This window comes from Pseudochaenichthys georgianus, chromosome 10 (genome assembly GCF_902827115.2).
Source record: "Pseudochaenichthys georgianus chromosome 10, fPseGeo1.2, whole genome shotgun sequence".
Lineage (NCBI taxonomy): Eukaryota > Metazoa > Chordata > Actinopteri > Perciformes > Channichthyidae > Pseudochaenichthys > Pseudochaenichthys georgianus.
Genome location: NC_047512.1, coordinates 24636852 through 24660010, shown reverse-complemented (window position 1 = coordinate 24660010; position 23159 = coordinate 24636852). Strand labels below are relative to the sequence as shown.

Genomic DNA, 23159 nt, shown 5'->3' with positions numbered 1-23159 from the left:
TGTCCTAGGGAGGGACAGGAAGTATATTTGTATATGTGTATATGTGTACATGTGCGTGTATATGATGTATTTGTTGTAAATGTATATCTACATGCTTTACGTTGATGTATATATGAATGTGTGCGCAGGCGTATGTAGGCATGTGTGTGTGAGAGAATAATTGGAGTGCCACGGGGGGCGGGTCTGCTGCCTGTATGTTTGTTCTGCATTTATGTATAAAATGTGAAAAATGTATTAAAAATCTTAATGACAAAAAAAGAAAGAAATAGACTGCTGCGGCTGCTTCATCCTACTTTGTATCCATACTTACTTTGGTCTTGTCAAACAAAGTAAATGTAAACCCCTGTGTGGGTTTACCTTGGGTCAGTTTTGGCTTTAAAGGTCCTCTATTATACAGTTTTTCATCAATATATTATAGGTCTCAGATATATAAAAAACATGTCTCTGAAGTGTTTGGCTGGAAACACCAAACAGATCATTGCAGCATTACCCATAATCCCCTCTGTTTTAGCCCTGTTTCAAAAGTGTTGATTCTCTGTCTGTTACTTCTAGGAGGAGATGCAGGTGATAAGGTGGGGGGGGAGTCAGCTCATTTTCAGACAGGTTTTTATATAAATGGATCAGGACAAAAAGTGAGTTTTTTTCCTGAAACTTTCAGAATCTCTGAATGTGAGGGGACACATGTTTATGAATAAAATACATGAAAAAGTGGTTTTGTGCTTTTCAAATGATGGGTATTATAGATTGTATTGTATTGCATTGATCTATCCATACTAATCCCATTTCAACTGAAGGCATGATCTGACTTTTTCAGAAAAAACATCATTGAGTCGTCCAACATATTGCTACTATGAACAAATGTGTTGTCTTTGGATTGGTTTAACCTAATTTTGGAACAAAGCTCATTTTAATTGACTGATTAGATCAATAATATGTTTGTATATTTATGTGATTTTGTTTATTATGTATTTATATTTCATATTGCCCATAATGAGATGTTGTAATGCAGTCAGGAGACTTTAATATTCAACAGAGAAAAACACAAATCAATATTCTATTAAAAATATGAAAAAAATAAACTTCTTTGGAAATAATTTAATGAAGCCTATAATTTATCATGAAAGTGAATATACAAACATTTGGACTACCTATGTTGCAAATGTATTATCTTTTCAATTTACACACGGCATCTATTGCACGTCTGTCCGTCCTGGGAGAGGGATCCCTCCTCTGTTGCTCTCCCTGAGGTTACTCCCATGTTCCCTTTAAACTGTGGGTTTTCTCTGGAAGTTTTTCCTTGTACGATGTGAGGGTCTAAGGACAGAGGGTGTCGTATTGTCATACTGATATTCTGTACACACTGTGAAGACCACTGAGACAAATGTAACATTTGTGATATTGGGCTATATAAATAAACATTGATTGATTGATATACACAGTACATTCATGTATTTAAGATACTTCAAATTTGTGAAAAAAAGTTACATTTTTTTATAATACATACAAAACACAAATTTAAGTTACCCAGCTAGATAAGTGACATTAGTGTCTGTGTGCATACCACTATAGAAATGACACACCAATATGCATCATTCAGATAAACAGACCAGCATAATACAGATATCAGAACATCAATCAAACAACACCATAGCAACTATTGCATGTCCATCCCTGCATGGATTTCACATTTAAATACATCTGAATAAAAATGTCATTTGGCAACATTTGTTATAGTGCATTGGTGCTATGACTAATTTCTGAGGACTGGACTTTGTTCAGGTGCAACTGTGGATGGTGTAGAGTTTCCGCTTCCTCTTCCTGACTCTGATGCGTCTTCCATTACGAAACTTTTGTCCCTTTGTATATCAGACGGATGTACGTCATCTTCGAAAGCAGGGTTTGTCTGCCCATGTCTGTGCCGCATCTGAACCTCCTCGAAGATTTGAAGAACCTTTAAAGCACAACCACAAGCCGCAGGTATTAGAATACGCATGCACTAAATTAAAATTGTGTATTAGAACTAAATGCATAGAACCAACATTACCTTAGATTTAGGAATGAGACCCACTCTGAAGAAACCAATATGTCCTGTCTCGATCTTAGTGCAGTCGACCACAGTGGAGGCAATGTTCTCTGGGGAGGGTCCGTCACACAGCACTCCATCAACCTAACAATGCAAAAAGCACATGTAGTTTACTGGAAAATAAAATAACGTACCCAGGCCTCTTATCCAATCCAACTTTATTTATATAGCACTTTAAAAACCTTCAGACCAAAGTGCTGTACAGAGAGATAAGCTCACACAACATAATATAAATACATTTAAAATACAAGATACAAACACAAAACAAACCAGAATAAACGTAATAATTAAAAAATAAATAACAGCCATATAATAAAAATAATAGACCACTGAAAGCAAATAAAAGCAACACTCTACTTGTTTCTGAATGCCAAGGAGAAGAGGTGGGTTTTAAGACGGGATTTAAAAGCAGTCAGTGTGGGAGCCTGTCTGATGAGCGAGGGCAGGTCGTTCCACAGTTTAGGGGCGGCAGCAGAGAAAGCACGGTCCCCTCAGCGCTTAGACTTTGTTTTTGGCACCCTCAGGAGCAACTGATCAGCTGACCTGAGAGTGCGAGTTGGCGTGTAGCTGTGTAACAGCTCAGAGAGGTAGGGCGGGGCCAGGCCATTGAAGGCTTTAAAAGTAAATAAAAGAATAAAATGAATCCTCAAATGAACGGGCAGCCAGTGGAGTGAAGATAAAATGGGGGAAATGTGCTCGTATTTGCATGTGCCAGTTAGTAGCCGTGCTGCTGCATTTTGCACCATCTGCAGGCGAGCAAGGGAGGATGCACTTATCCCCATATATAGTGCATTACAATAATCCAAGCGGGAGGTGACGAAGGCATGGATTACCATTTCAAAGAGGTCACTATTTAAAAAAGGCTTTATTTTGGCTAGCTGCCTGAGGTGGAAGAAGCTGTTTTTAACAACTGCCTTGATCTGGCTGTCAAGCTTGAGTTCAGGGTCCATCTTTATCCCAAGATTTGTGATGGTAGGCCTGGTGGAGTGGCCCAGGGATCCTAGGTCTATAGGAGTGGTCCGAGGGGCACCAAAAACCATCACTTCGGTTTTGTCATCATTTAATTTTAAAAAGTTGCATGACATCCAGGATTGAATGTCTTCAAGGCAGTTTAACAGCGGTTTAATTGAATATGAGTCGTTCTTTTTTTAAGTGGCACATATATTTGGCAATCGTCTGCATAGCAATGGAAAGCGATACCGTGCTTCCTAAGAATGGACCCAAGAGGGAGCAAATACAGGGAGAACAACAGGGGGCCTAACACTGAGCCCTGTGGTAATTTGGAAATGGGCCTAAAGTTTGCAAGAACTGTGGGATCCAGACTAGGTTTCTTAATAAGTGGTTGTACAACGGCATGTTTCCAATTTTCCGGAACAACCCCTGTGAGCAGACTGCTGTTAAAAACGTCAAGAACAAAAGGTCCTATAGTGGGGAATACCTCTTTAAAAAATCGAGGAGGGACAGGGTCGATTGGAGAACCAGAGGGTTTTATTTTGGAGACAATCTCCTGCACAGAGGACAGAGTCATATGCTCAAATGGTCAAAAACAGCAAAGCAGGGGGCAGAGACAGAGGTGTCTTTTGATGGAGCAGTGATTTGAGTCCTAGTTGAAGTGACTTTATTAATAAAAAATTGAAGAAAATGTTCACAGACTGCAGGGGAGGTCTCTTATATTAATATAATATTGTCTTGACCTTTTTTCCCAACTTGGCGTAAACTTGGTTGTGGTGAGTCGTGTCTGCCTCGCCTGTAGGGTTGGCTGAGGTTACAGCGATGGGCCCCACCTGCAAGAAAAAAAGTTGTTGTTTTAAACAAAAGGCCTGCTGACTAGTTTCACACACATTTTGAATGATACATTCACTTACCATATTAATGAGGTGTGTGGCCACAGAGCAGTCTGGGTTTCTGATGGCAATGCTTTGTGGAGTCCCTATGTGTTTGGCAGCATCCCCTAAACCAAAAGTGTCCATCCACGGGCCTGTGTGAGCCGAAAAACCAACGTAAACCCCCGTCATGAGGCACACACAATAATATACATACATGAAGGCACACTTACCTCTGAGTATGACCATGCTGATCGAGGAGGGCCAGGCAGCCTCCATGAAGTCCAGGAGCAGAGGGCTCAGCAGGTGTCGCACCGGCTCCAGCTGCTTGATGGAGGAGATCCACAGAGACATGGGCCGGTCCTCCGCCTGCTTCTTCACCCTGGAGTCAAACACAGCAATTAAAGAGTAATGAAATCAAATCAATAAATGAATGTAGATCAAATCTAAAAGGGAAACTCACTTATATGCTTTGATAACTGCGTCTGGCCTGTTGCAAGCTGCCACCAGCACATAGACGGTGTCAGTAGGCATTCCACATATGCCCCCATTTTTCATGATTTCTACAGATGGTAAAAGAGGAAAAGTAACGGCAAGTATGTAAACAACTTTTTTTTTAACTCACAGAACGGCCATTTGTATATCAAATACGCTCACTGTGTTACCTTGTATTGTAGATTTTTTTTAACTCATTTATCAAGTTTTTTGTTTACTACTTTTTTCACTAAAACCTTACTATTTCTGCATAAAGACTCTTGCACTGATGCAGTACTCGACTCATATCATTCCAAAGTGTTTTAACTATAGTACACAGTATTAATGCCTATAGTACACAGTATAAATGTTTCTCCATTTATTGATTCTTCGTTCACCATGAAGGCATGCAAGAAAAGCAAAGTCTTCAAGTTTCAAGGTTTAATAATAATTGATACACAAATGCTAATCTTTATGGAGAAGCATCACTTTTGAAGATTCTCACCGGCAATCTGCTGGACGGATGAGGCCTTGCGGGCCGGTACATGCGGACAGACATCTGCGCCTCCTCCAACCCCGCTCAGCTTCACTAAAGGTTTTCCTAAGGGCATCTGGGGGGACTGGAAGCTGCTGTTGAAAATGTGTGCCAGGAAACAATAAAAACTGACCAGACCAAAGATGATGGTGACTCCAATGTCATAACCATATGGCAGTGAGCCTACGGCATCCAGCAAGAAGCTTATAAGGATGAGCTGGAAGGTGAGGGCATAAACAAACCAGGCGACATTTAGAAACAACGCCGCGACCGTCACTAAACAGTTAAACAGCATGAAGCTTATGATCCCGACAGCCACATGGAAGCCTCTGGTTTCACCGTACAGGCCGCCATATCGGGTCAACCCCCACACTGCCCACATCACCCCGTACAGAGTAAAAACTGTGCTCTCAAAGGTTTTACCTCGAGCAAAAGCTACTGAGCCGCAGAGCAGCTGGAGCCCGCCACCAGCCACCACCACCCAGGGCAGAACCAGCACAGACAGAGGGTTTCTGTCACCAACTGTGGCTGTGACAGCAAAAGCAGCCAGCACACTGCAGGCGTGGCCCAACACCTCTGCATCAGCATACTTGGAGTAGCCCAGGCGAGGAGCATGTAGCTCTTCATCATGGGCTCTGAGAGTGAGGCCCTGAATCCTGGCTACTAAGGCCTTGAAACAGCCCTGGCCTGTGGGAATCATTGTAGTCGAGACCATATTGAATGTGGTAATTAAAAGCATGCCGGCAGAGAGTACAAATATAGCTCCCTGTACACCCTGTGTGCCTCCTTGGAAGAAGCCTTGAGGCTGGGCTGCAATGGCGATACAATAAGCTGCAAAGAATAACTGGTAGAGCCCCTCCACCAGGCTCTTCTGACAGCTGAACACAGCCAGGATGGAGAAGAGCACGGAGAAGACAGCAGGGAAGGGAACAGGGGAGAAAGGCTGAATTGAGTAGAATGATAGAAGAGCACTGTAGCCCTCAGCAAATCTCAGAATAGCAGTGAAGCCGTAAAAAGTGGCAGCAAGTGTGTCCATGGCTCTGTAGAAGAGGACACACATGCCAAGCTGAAAGACTCCAGCCGTCCACAGCCAGGGGAGATGACCGACGGAGAGCCGGGGGACCACGCCCAACAGAGGACAGGCTAACACTGAGGCGGAGAGCAGGTGCATCACCAGACACACTGACACTGCATCACTACACTGATTCTGCTCAGTTTCCAGCTCAGATTTTTTCTTCAGGCCTGTTCCCGGAGGCTCCACTTTACCATGAGTGATGATGGACAGCAGACGTCCAAATCCAAAGTAAACACCAACCAGACAGACAAGAAGGTAGTTGGCAGCTGTAGCAGACTGACCAAAACCTACAGCTGACAAACCAGCGATTTGATGGGCACATGCTAAGCTAATGCAGAAAGCTATGAGGAAAAGCACTGCTTTCTTCACTGCTATTGCCACGCCACCTATGACGAGCAGAGCTAAGGTGAATGCTGCCAGGCCCGGGACCAGAGAGGCTCTCAGCTCTGAGGGCGGCAGCACCCCCTGCCCCACCAGTATGTGCACCAGACCGGACCCACACCACAGGGCAGAGACAGTCAGACACACAGAGGAAAACAGCTGGGCGTGGGACAGGCTGCGACAGATCCCTTAGAGAGGAAGAGTAAACAGAGGAGAGGAAGACCTTGAGCTTACCCAATAACAAGTTAACCATTGATTCAGTTATGTAATAAACAAAACCAACCTGCATAGGCTAAGAGGACTGCAATGATGAGGAGCAGAATCCCCAGTGCAGTATGGGGGATGAAGTCTTTAACAGGCGAGCTGGCATAGTCGTTAACCAAAAGCAGGAGAGAACCTGTAAGTAATTAGATGAAAACATGATCCTTCTTACTCTGACATATTTTCAAAAATGTTATTAAAATACACTTGATGCACTGTGAAAAAAGTAATAAATTAGAGTCAGAGATACTATATGTGTGTGCCATATGACTGTAAACGAAAGAATAACAAAAATATGTCCATGTTTTAATTTGCAAACACGATTAAATAAAACAAATGCCAAACTTGTATATTCAATTCAAGTTTAGTTATATAGCCCAATATCACAAATCATATCTGTCTCAGAGGGCTTCACAAATCAACAAACACAATTAACATTGTAAAAGTAATGTAAAAACAGCAAATTAATCTTACAAGATAAATGTGAAAATACCAATTAAAAGAGGTACTTAACACAATGACACAAATACAGTTAGAGTACAATAATTGCACACAGTATTAATGCCTATAGTACACAGTATAATTTAAATTCCATAAAACGAAGGGTCCATGAGAATGTTTAAAAGGGGGTTTAAAACCAGTCCTAACTGTAAACTGTAGGCTACCAAAGTTTCACTTTAATGTTTTTGTTTTAGCAAAGATTACCGTTTAAAGTAATTGCATTTATGTATTAAAAACAATGGATTGGTTTCTGATATAAATATTTGGCCACTCGTTTTTTCCCCCTAACTTTTCAAAACTTAAAAATGTTTTACAAAAGGATTTCACTGAATTCAACCCAACAATTCATGATTAGTAATGATAAATAACAGTAGACAAGCAGCAAGTCCAACTACCGCAATAAAAACATCGTTACTAACCTCCAGAGATGCCCAGTATGCCGACGGACTCATGCAGAGAGTGGGGGTGAGCCATAGCGGAGTACAGCTCTGAGCACGTGAAGCTGCTTTATACAGCTGCGTGTGACGTCAGCACGCAAACTCCTGATCTTCCCCTCACCGGGAAATGCCGAGACAGGTGCGTCACAGACAGTCAAAGAAGAAAAATAGGCTACTCAAATTAATCATTCCGCTGAAAATACGTCTTAAAAACATCTTTATATTCTTCTATATATTCATTTCAAACTCATGTTAATATTAACAACAAATAGGTGATTTTTGTTTTGCTTAATATGTTTTAGGCTAATATATTTCTTCCAACTGTGTCACATAAAATGTCCAAACTTTCATATTATACTAAAAGCACCTGTTATTTGCTCTGTATTTATTAAGCCTAGAAATACAGTAAATTACCTAATGCATCTTTATCTATCAAATAATTATCACATTTTTATTCTAGTGTATGCAAACCAGTCAAAATCGTTTCATAGAGTAATTTAAATGTTCCTACATTTTCCCCATTGTTGTGCATTGAAATCTGAGAGGGATGACTCAGCATTTTACCTTAAAAGGTAACTGAGTCAATCCATCAGGTTCATGGTTACCTTAATCCCACCCTTTTGGACAGCAGTGTGGGAGGAGACAGGCACGATATAAAGACTCTGCTTCAGATTACAGCCTCACACCTCTCTGCTGAACTGCTCCATTACACACAGCCTAACCTGCACGTATACAAGGTGAGATATATCTACACTGTCTTCTCTTCTGCTATCTAAACTTAACCTTAAGCTTATTCCTTATATTTTTAGGAACTAACACATGTTGATTTTAGACTATAATATTTGTATACATTAATGTAAAGTAGCACTGCAAAATGCATTGAGAGATGTTGAAATGCTTAAAAAGTGTCTTAGACATATTCATTAATTCAGACTCTTCCTGTATCTCGTGCCCACTGGTGTCAACAACAGTGTAACCTGGCAGCAGCAGCTCTCCTGGGTCCCTCTGTCTCCGTGCATTTTTTATGTCAACAAGTGTAACAGGTGGCACTGCAGCAGAGCTCTGCATGTGTGATAGGGAAACTAACAACAATGTTTAAACAAGGGTAAGACCCATTTGATAAATGTATGTGCTTTATGTGTGTTTCACAGGAACCATGGCAAAGCGTGTTGCAGTTATTCTCTCAGGCTGCGGAGTCTATGACGGCACAGAGGTCCACGAGGCCTCTGCTGTCCTCGTACATCTGAGTCGAGCTGGGGCTAAAGTAAGGGCAAGAAAAGAAGAGAAGTAAATGTACTAGAGTGTATTCATCTGTTTTTGGTCCTATTAAGAAGGACTGCAGTTTGACGTTTCTCTTCTTTTAGTAAGTGGTTCATTATAACAACCCTAAAGAGATCCCACAGTCCTCAGAGTCTACATTTTGACATTCTTCATTTCAGGTGCAGATGTTTGCTCCAAACACAGAGCAGATGCATGTTGTCAACCACTGTGAGGGGAAACCCACAGAGGAGAAAAGAAACGTCCTGCAGGAAAGTGCTCGCATTGCCAGAGGTGACGTGACTGATCTGGCCAAGTTGGAAGTTTCAGCCTTCGATGCCGTCATCATCCCAGGTTAGGCTGCAATAAGTAAATGCTGCAGAGAACAATATCTCATATTTCTGTCTGTTTTATTTAATTATTCGTTTTTGTTCTGTTGTCTTCCAGGGGGCTTTGGTGTGGCAAAGAACCTGAGTGACTGGGCAGTGAAGAACAAGGACTGCACCGTGCAGCCACATCTGGAGAAGCTCCTCAAGGCTTTCCACAAGGCTGGAAAGCCGATGGGCATGTGCTGCATCTCCCCCGTCCTCGCTGCCAAAATCCTGCCCGGCTGTGAGCTCACTGTGGGACAGGACAAGGAGTGTGAAAAGTGTGTGACACAGTTTGGCTTTATCAAATGTCTTTGCATATAAAGAGAAAATGATCTACATTTCTAACTTTTCTTTCTCAATTATCTTCAGGTGGCCGTACGCTCAGACCGCAGGCGCTATGAAGGAAATGGGCTGCAAACACGTCAACACAGATGTGGAGAAAGCTCACGTTGATGTTAAAAACAAGCTGGTCACCACCTCTGCATTCATGTGCAATGCTCCTATTCATAATGTTTTTGATGGAATAGGGGTCATGGTTAAAGAGACACTGAAGCTGGCCTAGGAGGTCACTGATTACACACTGCATGGTTGTGATTAAAAACCTATTGTGATTTTCTATACAAACACGGTGTTCAATATAAAGTTATAGCAGTGATGTCTGTGTTGTGTTGTTTTGACATTTTTAATAAAATGCACTCGAATTACAATTTTGAGTTTTTTCTTCTTTTAAAGCAATGGACATTTGGTACACTCCACAATATTTTCATACAGCAAAATATACTGTGAATAGTGGTTGTACTTCACATTTTTCTTTTCATAGTCAGATGAATTTTAAGCCCACATATAGGCCAGAGATACCTGTGGTTTTTCCCTTTACAACACGTTAGCCATCAAAATCAGCATTGAGCTGCATGAAAAGGGGCAATAAAAAATGTTACACACCAAAAATGTAAAAGTAAGTTAATCTATGAATGTAATTTTGGCACTGGTAAACCTTTATTCTAGTATGTAGTAGAACCAGAAAAAAAACACTAAAAACAAATTACTGTACAATGCTATATTCTGAATATCAGTGTGTAACATTGTGTCTACTTTCGTGTTTTATAAAGAAAACCTTGAAGTGGAACAGCTATTTGGGTAAGAGATAACATGTTAATTGAGTCCAGTCCAGTTTAAGGACAATCTCTAGGGAATCTATTTCACCTGAATCAAATGTAAAGTATTGAATCACTGAAGGTGCCTGATTTTATTTTTAGATGTTTTACAGATTTCCCCCTACAACAAGCTGAGTATATATAGAGGAAGTGCTGGATTAAAAAAAGAAAAAAGAAATACCTCCATTTTGGATAATATTTCAATACTCCATTGATGAACCTTTACTAATGATGTCTTTCATATCTTTCATTGGGCTGAACTGAGACGTAATGAGTGACAAGTGAAAGTGTTTTCTAATGTTTATTTTTAATCATTTAAAAACAGTACAAGTAAATGAATATCATTGCAAATTACACAGATTCTGAACATTTAAGCAATCAAGGCACACTATTCACAATCCAGACATACATAAATACTTCTGAAATGTAGAATAAACTACCATAAAGACCTGTCCTTCTTCTGTTAAACTATATTATTAATCAACATAGGAGACACTTGGTTTGAGTTTAAAACATATTTCAGTAAAGTGACTGTAGCACAGGATGAATCTAGGAAGGATTCATGTGGTTTTGTCGGAGAAATTATTGAAGCGATCCGATCCACAGGCCAACATTGTTGCATCAAATTTCCTGGGACGATCAGGATCCTATCAGCAACATAAAAATACAAGATCAACACACAAAACAAGTCTGTGAAATTATAATGAAATATAGCAATACATCTACCATGTTGATCTCACCTGGGTGGGATGTGCACAGGTGGGAACATAACGGATCACAAGCCCACAGCGCCTTCTCTGGGATGTGTTGGCATCACTGGCATGGACCAGGGGCCTATACTACGAACCTGGTTCAACCTAACCTGGATATGTTTGAGTTAGCCGGTTGGCCTAATCCAAAACATACGCGCTCTCGCTAAACTGTACTACGACGCTGGTTATCAAGTGGATCGCTCAAGCCAGCCGTGTCCTATCTAGTTAAGTGCGCGTTCACATGAAAGGGGTGGTATCTGGAGCATTCGACCAATCACAAACATGGAGAAGCGTACTGACAGCGCAGCGTCATACTTCCTGAATGAAAAGTTAACTTTAATACTAGTCAAAAATGAAGAAGTTAAACTTTAAACATCCATGACTTAAACACTTTATCCAGGATCAAAGCCTCAGAGCTGCACCTGCAAGGTGAATACAGCTGGGAAAAGAACAAGTGTTTGAATGCGTACATTAACAGGTTTATGATATCACTGCCCCGTCTAAAACACGATCTGACTTCAATTACATTTGTCTCGAGTGTTTCGTCAACTTATGTGTTGCTTAAAATAATACTTCTGCATCCAGTATGTGACACTGTGAGTGTTGCACGGCCAGATACGGCTCAGCTGACTCAGATAAGGAGATATATGATACATTATGAAGTGATATGCCGCGGACTGTACTTAATGTACTCTGATCCGGTTACTTATGTTGTGGCCGATATTTAAGTAAGCTTTCTTAACGCTAATGTTATAATAGTCAGATTGCTCTGAAGATGGGAGGTGATATTCTATTCATGTTCACGTTCACACAGTCGGTGATTTTTGCCGGCCGTCTTTCCTGCGACGGCAGTTTTTCTGTATTTCCTTTCTCCTGTAATATGACTTGATCGCTTTAAACTCCGCACACTGAGCTCTGATTGGTCAGCAGGCGGTGCTTTCACTGAGTTGAGCTCTTAGCCTGCAACCTAACCTGGGGGGTATACTGCGAAGCAGGATTTTCGCTTAGCCGCTAAATTCAGGGAAAACTCCGGCTTTCCGGTCCTACGAAGCTCGTTCTCTTTTTAGCAGGCTAGATCTCCATGGTAATGTATGCTTAGCGGCTAACCTGGGGGGTATACTACGAATCTAGTTCAACCTATCCTGGATATGTTTTGAGTTATCCGGTTGACTTAATCGAAAACAAAGCCGCTCTCGCTAAACTGTCCTACAACGCTAGCTATCAACTCGTTCGCTCAAGCCAGCCGTGTCCTATTAGGTGCGCGTTCACATAAAAGGGGTGGTATCTGGAGCATTCGACCAATCACAAACATGGAGAAGCGTACTGACAGCGCAGCGTCATACTTCCTAAATGAAAAGTCAACTATAATCTTAGTCAAATATGAAGAAGTTCATCCATGACTTAAACACTTTATCCAGGATCAAAGCCACATAGCTGCACCTGCAAGGTGAATACAGCTGGTAAAAGAAAAAGTGTTTGAATGCGTACATTAACAGGTTTATGATATCACTCACAATAAGATGTGTGTATATTACAATCATTAATGTCATATTTCAAGATGATTACTTTGATATTACAATATGGTTGGTTGAGCTGGAGTTCATTATCGAGCTTACACGTTAACGTCACAGTCATTTGAAGAACAAATCCAAACCTTGTTGTTTTTATTAATTGTATCACCAAATGGGTATCAAATAAACAGTAAGCATTGGTAACACAACTTCCAAAGTTACAGTAAAATAAAAAGGACCCTGACTCGGACAATACACAATCCAACATGTTCAACAGAAGAGAATCAGTTATATTGTTTGTACACATGGTTCTTTACATATATATCTGTTTGTTTAAGGTGTCCAGGTGATGCAGACAGGCTGGACCAGAGAGTGAGAGACAGAACTGGACGCCTCACAGCAGTGAACTTCAGCACAGGTACAAAGACTCTTTTTTTCATACTGTACAAAGAATCAAGAAAGATATTGGTTTCAATAAATGAAGTATTGACTTTAATACACTGATATACATTCCATTACACAATACTAAATACTAGATCACCTACACATCAGTGAAGTTGAGGGTTTTTTCCATGCAAAAGGTTACATTTAGATGTTAACAAGCAATATGACTGTCAGCTTTCTAATTGAATGTATTGAAGGCAAAGATATTTAACACATAGTGAGAAATGCTACTATTTATCTCTCAATATTGTCTGTAAAAAACGTGGTACAAGTTATTCTTTCAGTGAGACAACAGAGCAAGCTTCTACAGTTGCATTACGTTTTGATAACAGTTCAATATTATTTTGACAATAACATATATTTCAGTGTTGATGAATTTCATACTGTTCATTCATAATCTGATTACAATTAAAAAATTATTATATCAACAGCCCCTAAACACACAAACACACCTCTTTCATAAATAACCAACCCAGTCTCACGGCATTTCGTGTTCACCAACACGATTTTTAATCTATTGATTCGTGTTCACCAACACGATTTGCCCTTTTTTTCGTGTTGCACAGCACGATTTTAAAAGCAATGTATTTCTACTGCCTGCAGCACGTCTTTTTCTCCGGTCGGGTTGTGGGAGACTGGAAGCTGTGTGGTTCATAAAAACATGTTCTTACTCAATATCAAGCCACAGTTATTGCTTTTATTTTAAATCGTATAATTTCGGACTTTTGTTGCCGTCTGTGAGGAAAATAAATGGGGCTCAGACAATAAATGGGGCTCAGAGCCTCAGAATACGGAAATCTGTATTTTTAAATATTTTTTTCCTTCTAATTCGTTATTCTTTTCAAAATAACACACTGTTATTTACTCACCAATAACACACAATTATCCTTGCTTTTATTTATTGGTTTAATTCCATAATCTCTGGCTTTTTTGGCGTCCGTCAGGAACTGAATTTCAAAATAAAAATAACCGGAAACAGACGTAGGCCTGTAAGGGACATTTCGAGCATCATTGCGATTGTCAACATGTCTGAGTTTAGGATGGCCGAAGACACTACACTACCCATAATCCCCAGCTATCGTTTAGGACTACAGTCCCCGTAAGGTTGCAGAGCGTCAAACAGCTGTGTGAAATGGAACAAAACCACGCCAGACTATCCAAAACTGGAATCGAACGGCCCCCCAGAACTACACATGCTGGCTATTGTGTTTCGCAAAATGTTCTATGGGACGTCTCTACTGAAACACATTGGTGTTATCAAATGTAAAACATATAATTAATAAATGGGTGAAAATCACTTGTGTCCATAATGCGCAGCATTAATATATACCCACATGACAGCTCATTGTTACTTTGTAATTCTACTCCACGACAATTCAGAGGGTAACCTGGTATTTTTACTCCACTGCATTTATTTGAGTTACTTTGCAGATTCTGATTAATTATGTGAAATATAAACAACCCTTAAATCAGACTTTAGTTACACCTCACCCCCACTCTCTGCATGAGTCCGTCGGCATACTGGGCATCTCTGGAGGTTAGTAACGATGTTTTTATTGCGGTAGTTGGACTTGCTGCTTGTCTACTGTTATTTATCATTACTAATCATGAATTGTTGGGTTGAATTCAGTGAAATCCTTTTGTAAAACATTTTTAAGTTTTGAAAAGTTAGGGGGAAAAAACGAGTGGCCAAATATTTATATCAGAAACCAATCCATTGTTTTTAATACATAAATGCAATTACTTTAAACGGTAATCTTTGCTAAAACAAAAACATTAAAGTGAAACTTTGGTAGCCTACAGTTTACAGTTAGGACTGGTTTTAAACCCCCTTTTAAACATTCTCATGGACCCTTCGTTTTATGGAATTTAAATTATACTGTGTACTATAGGCATTAATACTGTGTACAATTATTGTACTCTAACTGTATTTGTGTCATTGTGTTAAGTACCTCTTTTAATTGGTATTTTCACATTTATCTTGTAAGATTAATTTGCTGTTTTTACATTACTTTTACAATGTTAATTGTGTTTGTTGATTTGTGAAGCCCTCTGAGACAGATATGATTTGTGATATTGGGCTATATAACTAAACTTGAATTGAATATACACGTTTGGCATTTGTTTTATTTAATCGTGTTTGCAAATTAAAACATGGACATATTTTTGTTATTCTTTCGTTTACAGTCATATGGCACACACATATAGTATCTCTGACTCTAATTTATTACTTTTTTCACAGTGCATCAAGTGTATTTTAATAACATTTTTGAAAATATGTCAGAGTAAGAAGGATCATGTTTTCATCTAATTACTTACAGGTTCTCTCCTGCTTTTGGTTAACGACTATGCCAGCTCGCCTGTTAAAGACTTCATCCCCCATACTGCACTGGGGATTCTGCTCCTCATCATTGCAGTCCTCTTAGCCTATGCAGGTTGGTTTTGTTTATTACATAACTGAATCAATGGTTAACTTGTTATTGGGTAAGCTCAAGGTCTTCCTCTCCTCTGTTTACTCTTCCTCTCTAAGGGATCTGTCGCAGCCTGTCCCACGCCCAGCTGTTTTCCTCTGTGTGTCTGACTGTCTCTGCCCTGTGGTGTGGGTCCGGTAGTGCTGCGTACCTGGACTCACATTCAGGTTCAGGTCCGGACTCAAGTCCAGAGGTTCAGGTTCAGGTCCGGACTTATAAGTCCGGACCTGAACCCATGGCTTGTGTCAAGTTGTGTGACTAAAGTGAACCTATTGTGAGCTAATTATCAATTGAAAATTAACTCATAATCAACTCAAATTCAAACTCGTCAGGTTTATTGTGCTCCCTTCCAACTTGTGTCTACATTTCTCTACAAAGTACAAATGTAAAAAAAACAACTCTACATGTGTACATTATACAGTACATACTACATACATAGTGATGTACATACATACTGTTAGAAATTAAAATCAATGTTGATATGGCGTAATTTTGAATTAAATACACTATTTAATTTAAATCAGTTTTATTCTGAAAAAAACGGAAGTTCACACTATTAACTTAATGCTTTTATTCTGAAAATTCTTCCCTTCCGGTTAGCATTAGCATGTGGCGAAATGCTAGGGCTGAAGTCGAATAGTCCATTTAGCTTAGGAACCTTCCTAAAGGAGTGAAATGACCCGGAAGTCCCTCAGTGGCAGCCATGATAAGTGCCGTTCGAATTCTCTAGAATGATGAGAGTGAAAGGAAAGGAGGTTTCAAACTTCCTTTATAGCCTCCTTTAGCTTAGGAACCACTGGACCTCCCTAACTGACAGGAGAAGCGAAAATGCTGCCCCACAATGCCTTGCAGCCGCAGCATTTGCTGTCACTCAACAGTCGGCCGTTCACAGAAAAAAACGATTATGACGGAGAAATGATATCATGAAAGTTACGGTGCTTATTAAGCTTTTTAAAACATAGGTGGTAAGTTGCCAAAGTGCTTTGTTTTGAACGTTCATCAGTATTATAATCAAAGAGAGAAATATGAACGTTAGTTTTCACTAAAATTATGTGTGTGGGGTTTGTTCAACTTTTAAAAGATGTTTGAATGGTGATATACACAGTGATAGATGTTAAGGACTAACGTTTATAATAAATACATCTGTATTGATTTTAAGATCTTTAGTTCATACAATCATACGTATTGGGATCATTTGTATTAATGTGAACCGGAGGGAGAGGGTGACGAGCATAAGTTTCACTTTCCTTTTTTATTTCAATTCCAACTTTGGTCATGAAGAATATGTTTCTCTGTTGTCCACGTTGATAAAGCAAAGCAGCAGCATCAGAGCACGGTGCAGAGTCTCTAGATGAGTTTACAGTAGTCCCTCGTTCTTATTAAACATCCATGTTGTAGTCCACTGTATAGAAAACTGTGGTTTCCATGGTTTCCCCACAGCAGCAGACGCATACAATGATGTCCGCTGGCGCATCATAAACACGTCGGATAGTGAAAGTGCATTCGGATTCTCTAAAGTGCCACAGTCTCTTCTCCTAAGTCCTTTTTAATTCTCCTATCCACTATCCCTTAACCCCGTGACGTTTCACTCAGAGGTCAAGGAATAGACGATAGGGTTAGAACTTAGGAGCTGATCTTTGGACTATTCGACTGCAGCCCAGGTTTTCAAACCGTGAATCGAAGGTGAAATGACATGTGATGTTGTACACTGAGCACACTGGGATTAGCACTCATTTATTCACACTGAATAACGTTTATCAGGGAATGTTTAAATAACCACAGGCACCAGAATATACGTAAGTGCTAGTTTGTTTGCGAGTCCAAGTACCGGTTCCCGACGTTCCGGTTTTAACCGGACTTGAACCGAAACTTTTTACAAGTTCGGCGTACCAGTACGCAGCACTAGGGTCCGGTCTGGTGCACATACTGGTGGGGCAGGGGGTGCAGCAGCCCTCAGAGCTGAGAGCCTCTCTGGTCCCGGGCCTGGCAGCATTCACCTTAGCTCTGCTCGTCATAGGTGGCGTGGCAATAGCAGTGAAGAAAGCAGTGCTTTTCCTCATAGCTTTCTGCATTAGCTTAGCATGTGCCCATCAAATCGCTGGTTTGTCAGCTGTAGGTTTTGGTCAGTCTGCTACAGCTGCCAACTACCTTCTTGTCTGTCTGGTTGGTGTTTACTTTGGATTTGGACGTCTGCTGTCCATCATCACTCATGGTAAAGTGGAGCCTCCGGGAACAGGCCTGAAGAAAAAATCTGAGCTGGAAACTGAGCAGAATCAGTGTAGTGATGCAGTGTCAGTGTGTCTGGTGATGCACCTGCTCTCCGCCTCAGTGTTAGCCTGTCCTCTGTTGGGCGTGGTCCCCCGGCTCTCCGTCGGTCATGTCCCCTGGCTGTGGACGGTGGAGTCTTTCAGCTTGGCATGTGTGTCCTCTTCTACAGAGCCATGGACACACTTGCTGCCACTTTTTACGGCTTCACTGCTATTCTGAGATTTGCTGAGGGCTACAGTGCTCTTCTATCATTCTACTCAATTCAGCCTTTCTCCCCTGTTCCCTTCCTTGCTGTCTTCTCCGTGCTCTTCTCCATCCTGGCTGTGTTCAGCTGTCAGAAGAGCCTGGTGGAGGGGCTCTACCAGTTATTCTTTGCAGCTTATTGTATCACCATTGCAGCCCAGCCTCAAGGCTTCTTCCAAGGAGGCACACAGGGTGTACAGGGAGCTATATTTGTACTCTCTGCCGGCATGCTTTTAATTACCACATTCAATATGGTCTCGACTACAATGATTCCCACAGGCCAGGGCTGTTTCAAGGCCTTAGTAGCCAGGATTCAGGGCCTCACTCTCAGAGCCCATGATGAAGAGCTACATGCTCCTCGCCTGGGCTACTCCAAGTATGCTGATGCAGAGGTGTTGGGCCACGCCTGCAGTGTGCTGGCTGCTTTTGCTGTCACAGCCACAGTTGGTGAAAGAAACCCTCTGTCTGTGCTGGTTCTGCCCTGGGTGGTGGTGGCTGGTGGCGGGCTCCAGCTGCTCTGCGGCTCAGTAGCTTTTGCTCGAGGTAAAACCTTTGAGAGCACAGTTTTTACTCTGTACGGGGTGATGTGGGCAGTGTGGGGGTTGACCCGATACGGCGGCCTGTACGGTGAAACCAGAGGCTTCCATGTGGCTGTCGGGATCATAAGCTTCATGCTGTTTAACTGTTTAGTGACGGTCGCGGCGTTGTTTCTAAATGTCGCCTGGTTTGTTTATGCCCTCACCTTCCAGCTCATCCTTATAAGCTTCTTGCTGGATGCCGTAGGCTCACTGCCATATGGTTATGACATTGGAGTCACCATCATCTTTGGTCTGGTCAGTTTTTATTGTTTCCTGGCACACATTTTCAACAGCAGCTTCCAGTCCCCCCAGATGCCCTTAGGAAAACCTTTAGTGAAGCTGAGCGGGGTTGGAGGAGGCGCAGATGTCTGTCCGCATGTACCGGCCCGCAAGGCCTCATCCGTCCAGCAGATTGCCGGTGAGAATCTTCAAAAGTGATGCTTCTCCATAAAGATTAGCATTTGTGTATCAATTATTATTAAACCTTGAAACTTGAAGACTTTGCTTTTCTTGCATGCCTTCATGGTGAACGAAGAATCAATAAATGGAGAAACATTTATACTGTGTACTATAGGCATTAATACTGTGTACTATAGTTAAAACACTTTGGAATGATATGAGTCGAGTACTGCATCAGTGCAAGAGTCTTTATGCAGAAATAGTAAGGTTTTAGTGAAAAAAGTAGTAAACAAAAAACTTGATAAATGAGTTAAAAAAAATCTACAATACAAGGTAACACAGTGAGCGTATTTGATATACAAATGGCCGTTCTGTGAGTTAAAAAAAAAGTTGTTTACATACTTGCCGTTACTTTTCCTCTTTTACCATCTGTAGAAATCATGAAAAATGGGGGCATATGTGGAATGCCTACTGACACCGTCTATGTGCTGGTGGCAGCTTGCAACAGGCCAGACGCAGTTATCAAAGCATATAAGTGAGTTTCCCTTTTAGATTTGATCTACATTCATTTATTGATTTGATTTCATTACTCTTTAATTGCTGTGTTTGACTCCAGGGTGAAGAAGCAGGCGGAGGACCGGCCCATGTCTCTGTGGATCTCCTCCATCAAGCAGCTGGAGCCGGTGCGACACCTGCTGAGCCCTCTGCTCCTGGACTTCATGGAGGCTGCCTGGCCCTCCTCGATCAGCATGGTCATACTATGGTAAGTGTGCCTTCATGTATGTATATTATTGTGTGTGCCTCATGACGGGGGTTTACGTTGGTTTTTCGGCTCACACAGGCCCGTGGATGGACACTTTTGGTTTAGGGGATGCTGCCAAACACATAGGGACTCCACAAAGCATTGCCATCAGAAACCCAGACTGCTCTGTGGCCACACACCTCATTAATATGGTAAGTGAATGTATCATTCAAAATGTGTGTGAAACTAGTCAGCAGGCCTTTTGTTTAAAACAACAACTTTTTTTCTTGCAGGTGGGGCCCATCGCTGTAACCTCAGCCAACCCTACAGGCGAGGCAGACACGACTCACCACAACCAAGTTTACGCCAAGTTGGGAAAAAAGGTCAAGACAATATTATATTAATATAAGAGACCTCCCCTGCAGTCTGTGAACATTTTCTTCAATTTTTTATTAATAAAGTCACTTCAACTAGGACTCAAATCACTGCTCCATCAAAAGACACCTCTGTCTCTGCCCCCTGCTTTGCTGTTTTTGACCATTTGAGCATATGACTCTGTCCTCTGTGCAGGAGATTGTCTCCAAAATAAAACCCTCTGGTTCTCCAATCGACCCTGTCCCTCCTCGATTTTTTAAAGAGGTATTCCCCACTATAGGACCTTTTGTTCTTGACGTTTTTAACAGCAGTCTGCTCACAGGGGTTGTTCCGGAAAATTGGAAACATGCCGTTGTACAACCACTTATTAAGAAACCTAGTCTGGATCCCACAGTTCTTGCAAACTTTAGGCCCATTTCCAAATTACCACAGGGCTCAGTGTTAGGCCCCCTGTTGTTCTCCCTGTATTTGCTCCCTCTTGGGTCCATTCTTAGGAAGCACGGTATCGCTTTCCATTGCTATGCAGACGATTGCCAAATATATGTGCCACTTAAAAAAAGAACGACTCATATTCAATTAAACCGCTGTTAAACTGCCTTGAAGACATTCAATCCTGGATGTCATGCAACTTTTTAAAATTAAATGATGACAAAACCGAAGTGATGGTTTTTGGTGCCCCTCGGACCACTCCTATAGACCTAGGATCCCTGGGCCACTCCACCAGGCCTACCATCACAAATCTTGGGATAAAGATGGACCCTGAACTCAAGCTTGACAGCCAGATCAAGGCAGTTGTTAAAAACAGCTTCTTCCACCTCAGGCAGCTAGCCAAAATAAAGCCTTTTTTAAATAGTGACCTCTTTGAAACGGTAATCCATGCCTTCGTCACCTCCCGCTTGGATTATTGTAATGCACTATATATGGGGATAAGTGCATCCTCCCTTGCTCGCCTGCAGATGGTGCAAAATGCAGCAGCACGGCTACTAACTGGCACATGCAAATACGAGCACATTTCCCCCATTTTATCTTCACTCCACTGGCTGCCCGTTCATTTGAGGATTCATTTTAAAACTCTTTTATTTACTTTTAAATCCCTCAATGGCCTGGCCCCGCCCTACCTCTCTGAGCTGTTACACAGCTACACGCCAACTCGCACTCTCAGGTCAGCTGATCAGTTGCTCCTGAGGGTGCCAAAAACAAAGTCTAAGCGCTGAGGGGACCGTGCTTTCTCTGCTGCCGCCCCTAAACTGTGGAACGACCTGCCCTCGCTCATCAGACAGGCTCCCACACTGACTGCTTTTAAATCCCGTCTTAAAACCCACCTCTTCTCCTTGGCATTCAGAAACAAGTAGAGTGTTGCTTTTATTTGCTTTCAGTGGTCTATTATTTTTATTATATGGCTGTTATTTATTTTTTAATTATTACGTTTATTCTGGTTTGTTTTGTGTTTGTATCTTGTATTTTAAATGTATTTATATTATGTTGTGTGAGCTTATCTCTCTGTACAGCACTTTGGTCTGAAGGTTTTTAAAGTGCTATATAAATAAAGTTGGATTGGATAAGAGGCCTGGGTACGTTATTTTATTTTCCAGTAAACTACATGTGCTTTTTGCATTGTTAGGTTGATGGAGTGCTGTGTGACGGACCCTCCCCAGAGAACATTGCCTCCACTGTGGTCGACTGCACTAAGATCGAGACAGGACATATTGGTTTCTTCAGAGTGGGTCTCATTCCTAAATCTAAGGTAATGTTGGTTCTATGCATTTAGTTCTAATACACAATTTTAATTTAGTGCATGCGTATTCTAATACCTGCGGCTTGTGGTTGTGCTTTAAAGGTTCTTCAAATCTTCGAGGAGGTTCAGATGCGGCACAGACATGGGCAGACAAACCCTGCTTTCGAAGATGACGTACATCCGTCTGATATACAAAGGGACAAAAGTTTCGTAATGGAAGACGCATCAGAGTCAGGAAGAGGAAGCGGAAACTCTACACCATCCACAGTTGCACCTGAACAAAGTCCAGTCCTCAGAAATTAGTCATAGCACCAATGCACTATAACAAATGTTGCCAAATGACATTTTTATTCAGATGTATTTAAATGTGAAATCCATGCAGGGATGGACATGCAATAGTTGCTATGGTGTTGTTTGATTGATGTTCTGATATCTGTATTATGCTGGTCTGTTTATCTGAATGATGCATATTGGTGTGTCATTTCTATAGTGGTATGCACACAGACACTAATGTCACTTATCTAGCTGGGTAACTTAAATTTGTGTTTTGTATGTATTATAAAAAAATGTAACTTTTTTTCACAAATTTGAAGTATCTTAAATACATGAATGTACTGTGTATATCAATCAATCAATGTTTATTTATATAGCCCAATATCACAAATGTTACATTTGTCTCAGTGGTCTTCACAGTGTGTACAGAATATCAGTATGACAATACGACACCCTCTGTCCTTAGACCCTCACATCGTACAAGGAAAAACTTCCAGAGAAAACCCACAGTTTAAAGGGAACATGGGAGTAACCTCAGGGAGAGCAACAGAGGAGGGATCCCTCTCCCAGGACGGACAGACGTGCAATAGATGCCGTGTGTAAATTGAAAAGATAATACATTTGCAACATAGGTAGTCCAAATGTTTGTATATTCACTTTCATGATAAATTATAGGCTTCATTAAATTATTTCCAAAGAAGTTTATTTTTTTCATATTTTTAATAGAATATTGATTTGTGTTTTTCTCTGTTGAATATTAAAGTCTCCTGACTGCATTACAACATCTCATTATGGGCAATATGAAATATAAATACATAATAAACAAAATCACATAAATATACAAACATATTATTGATCTAATCAGTCAATTAAAATGAGCTTTGTTCCAAAATTAGGTTAAACCAATCCAAAGACAACACATTTGTTCATAGTAGCAATATGTTGGACGACTCAATGATGTTTTTTTCTGAAAAAGTCAGATCATGCCTTCAGTTGAAATGGGATTAGTATGGATA

At 41.0% G+C, this 23159-nt stretch overlaps 2 protein-coding genes and 1 pseudogene across 2 annotated transcripts; 2 read left to right on the top strand and 1 right to left on the bottom strand.

Moving 5' to 3' along the window:
• Positions 1 to 1080: 1080 nt before the first annotated feature.
• On the bottom strand, positions 1081 to 7607 carry LOC117453486 (uncharacterized). The gene is made up of 9 exons (XM_034092299.2): positions 7553 to 7607; positions 6655 to 6768; positions 4886 to 6559; positions 4370 to 4469; positions 4140 to 4288; positions 3949 to 4061; positions 3778 to 3867; positions 2045 to 2167; positions 1081 to 1951 (listed from the first exon to the last, which is right to left on the bottom strand). Exons 1-9 carry the CDS (start codon positions 7605 to 7607, stop codon positions 1751 to 1753), a joined length of 2619 nt encoding a protein of 872 aa, XP_033948190.1. The 3' UTR covers positions 1081 to 1750.
• Positions 7608 to 8208: 601 nt separating this feature from the next.
• Positions 8209 to 9905, top strand: LOC117454139 (glutamine amidotransferase-like class 1 domain-containing protein 3, mitochondrial). Its single transcript, XM_034093246.2, has 5 exons — positions 8209 to 8307; positions 8722 to 8834; positions 9010 to 9181; positions 9275 to 9476; positions 9568 to 9905. The coding sequence occupies exons 2-5, from the start codon at positions 8727 to 8729 to the stop codon at positions 9758 to 9760; spliced, it is 675 nt and encodes a 224-aa protein (XP_033949137.1). The 5' UTR covers positions 8209 to 8307; positions 8722 to 8726; the 3' UTR covers positions 9761 to 9905.
• Positions 9906 to 12787: 2882 nt separating this feature from the next.
• On the top strand, positions 12788 to 22843 carry LOC117453444 (uncharacterized; annotated as a pseudogene).
• Positions 22844 to 23159: the final 316 nt, after the last annotated feature.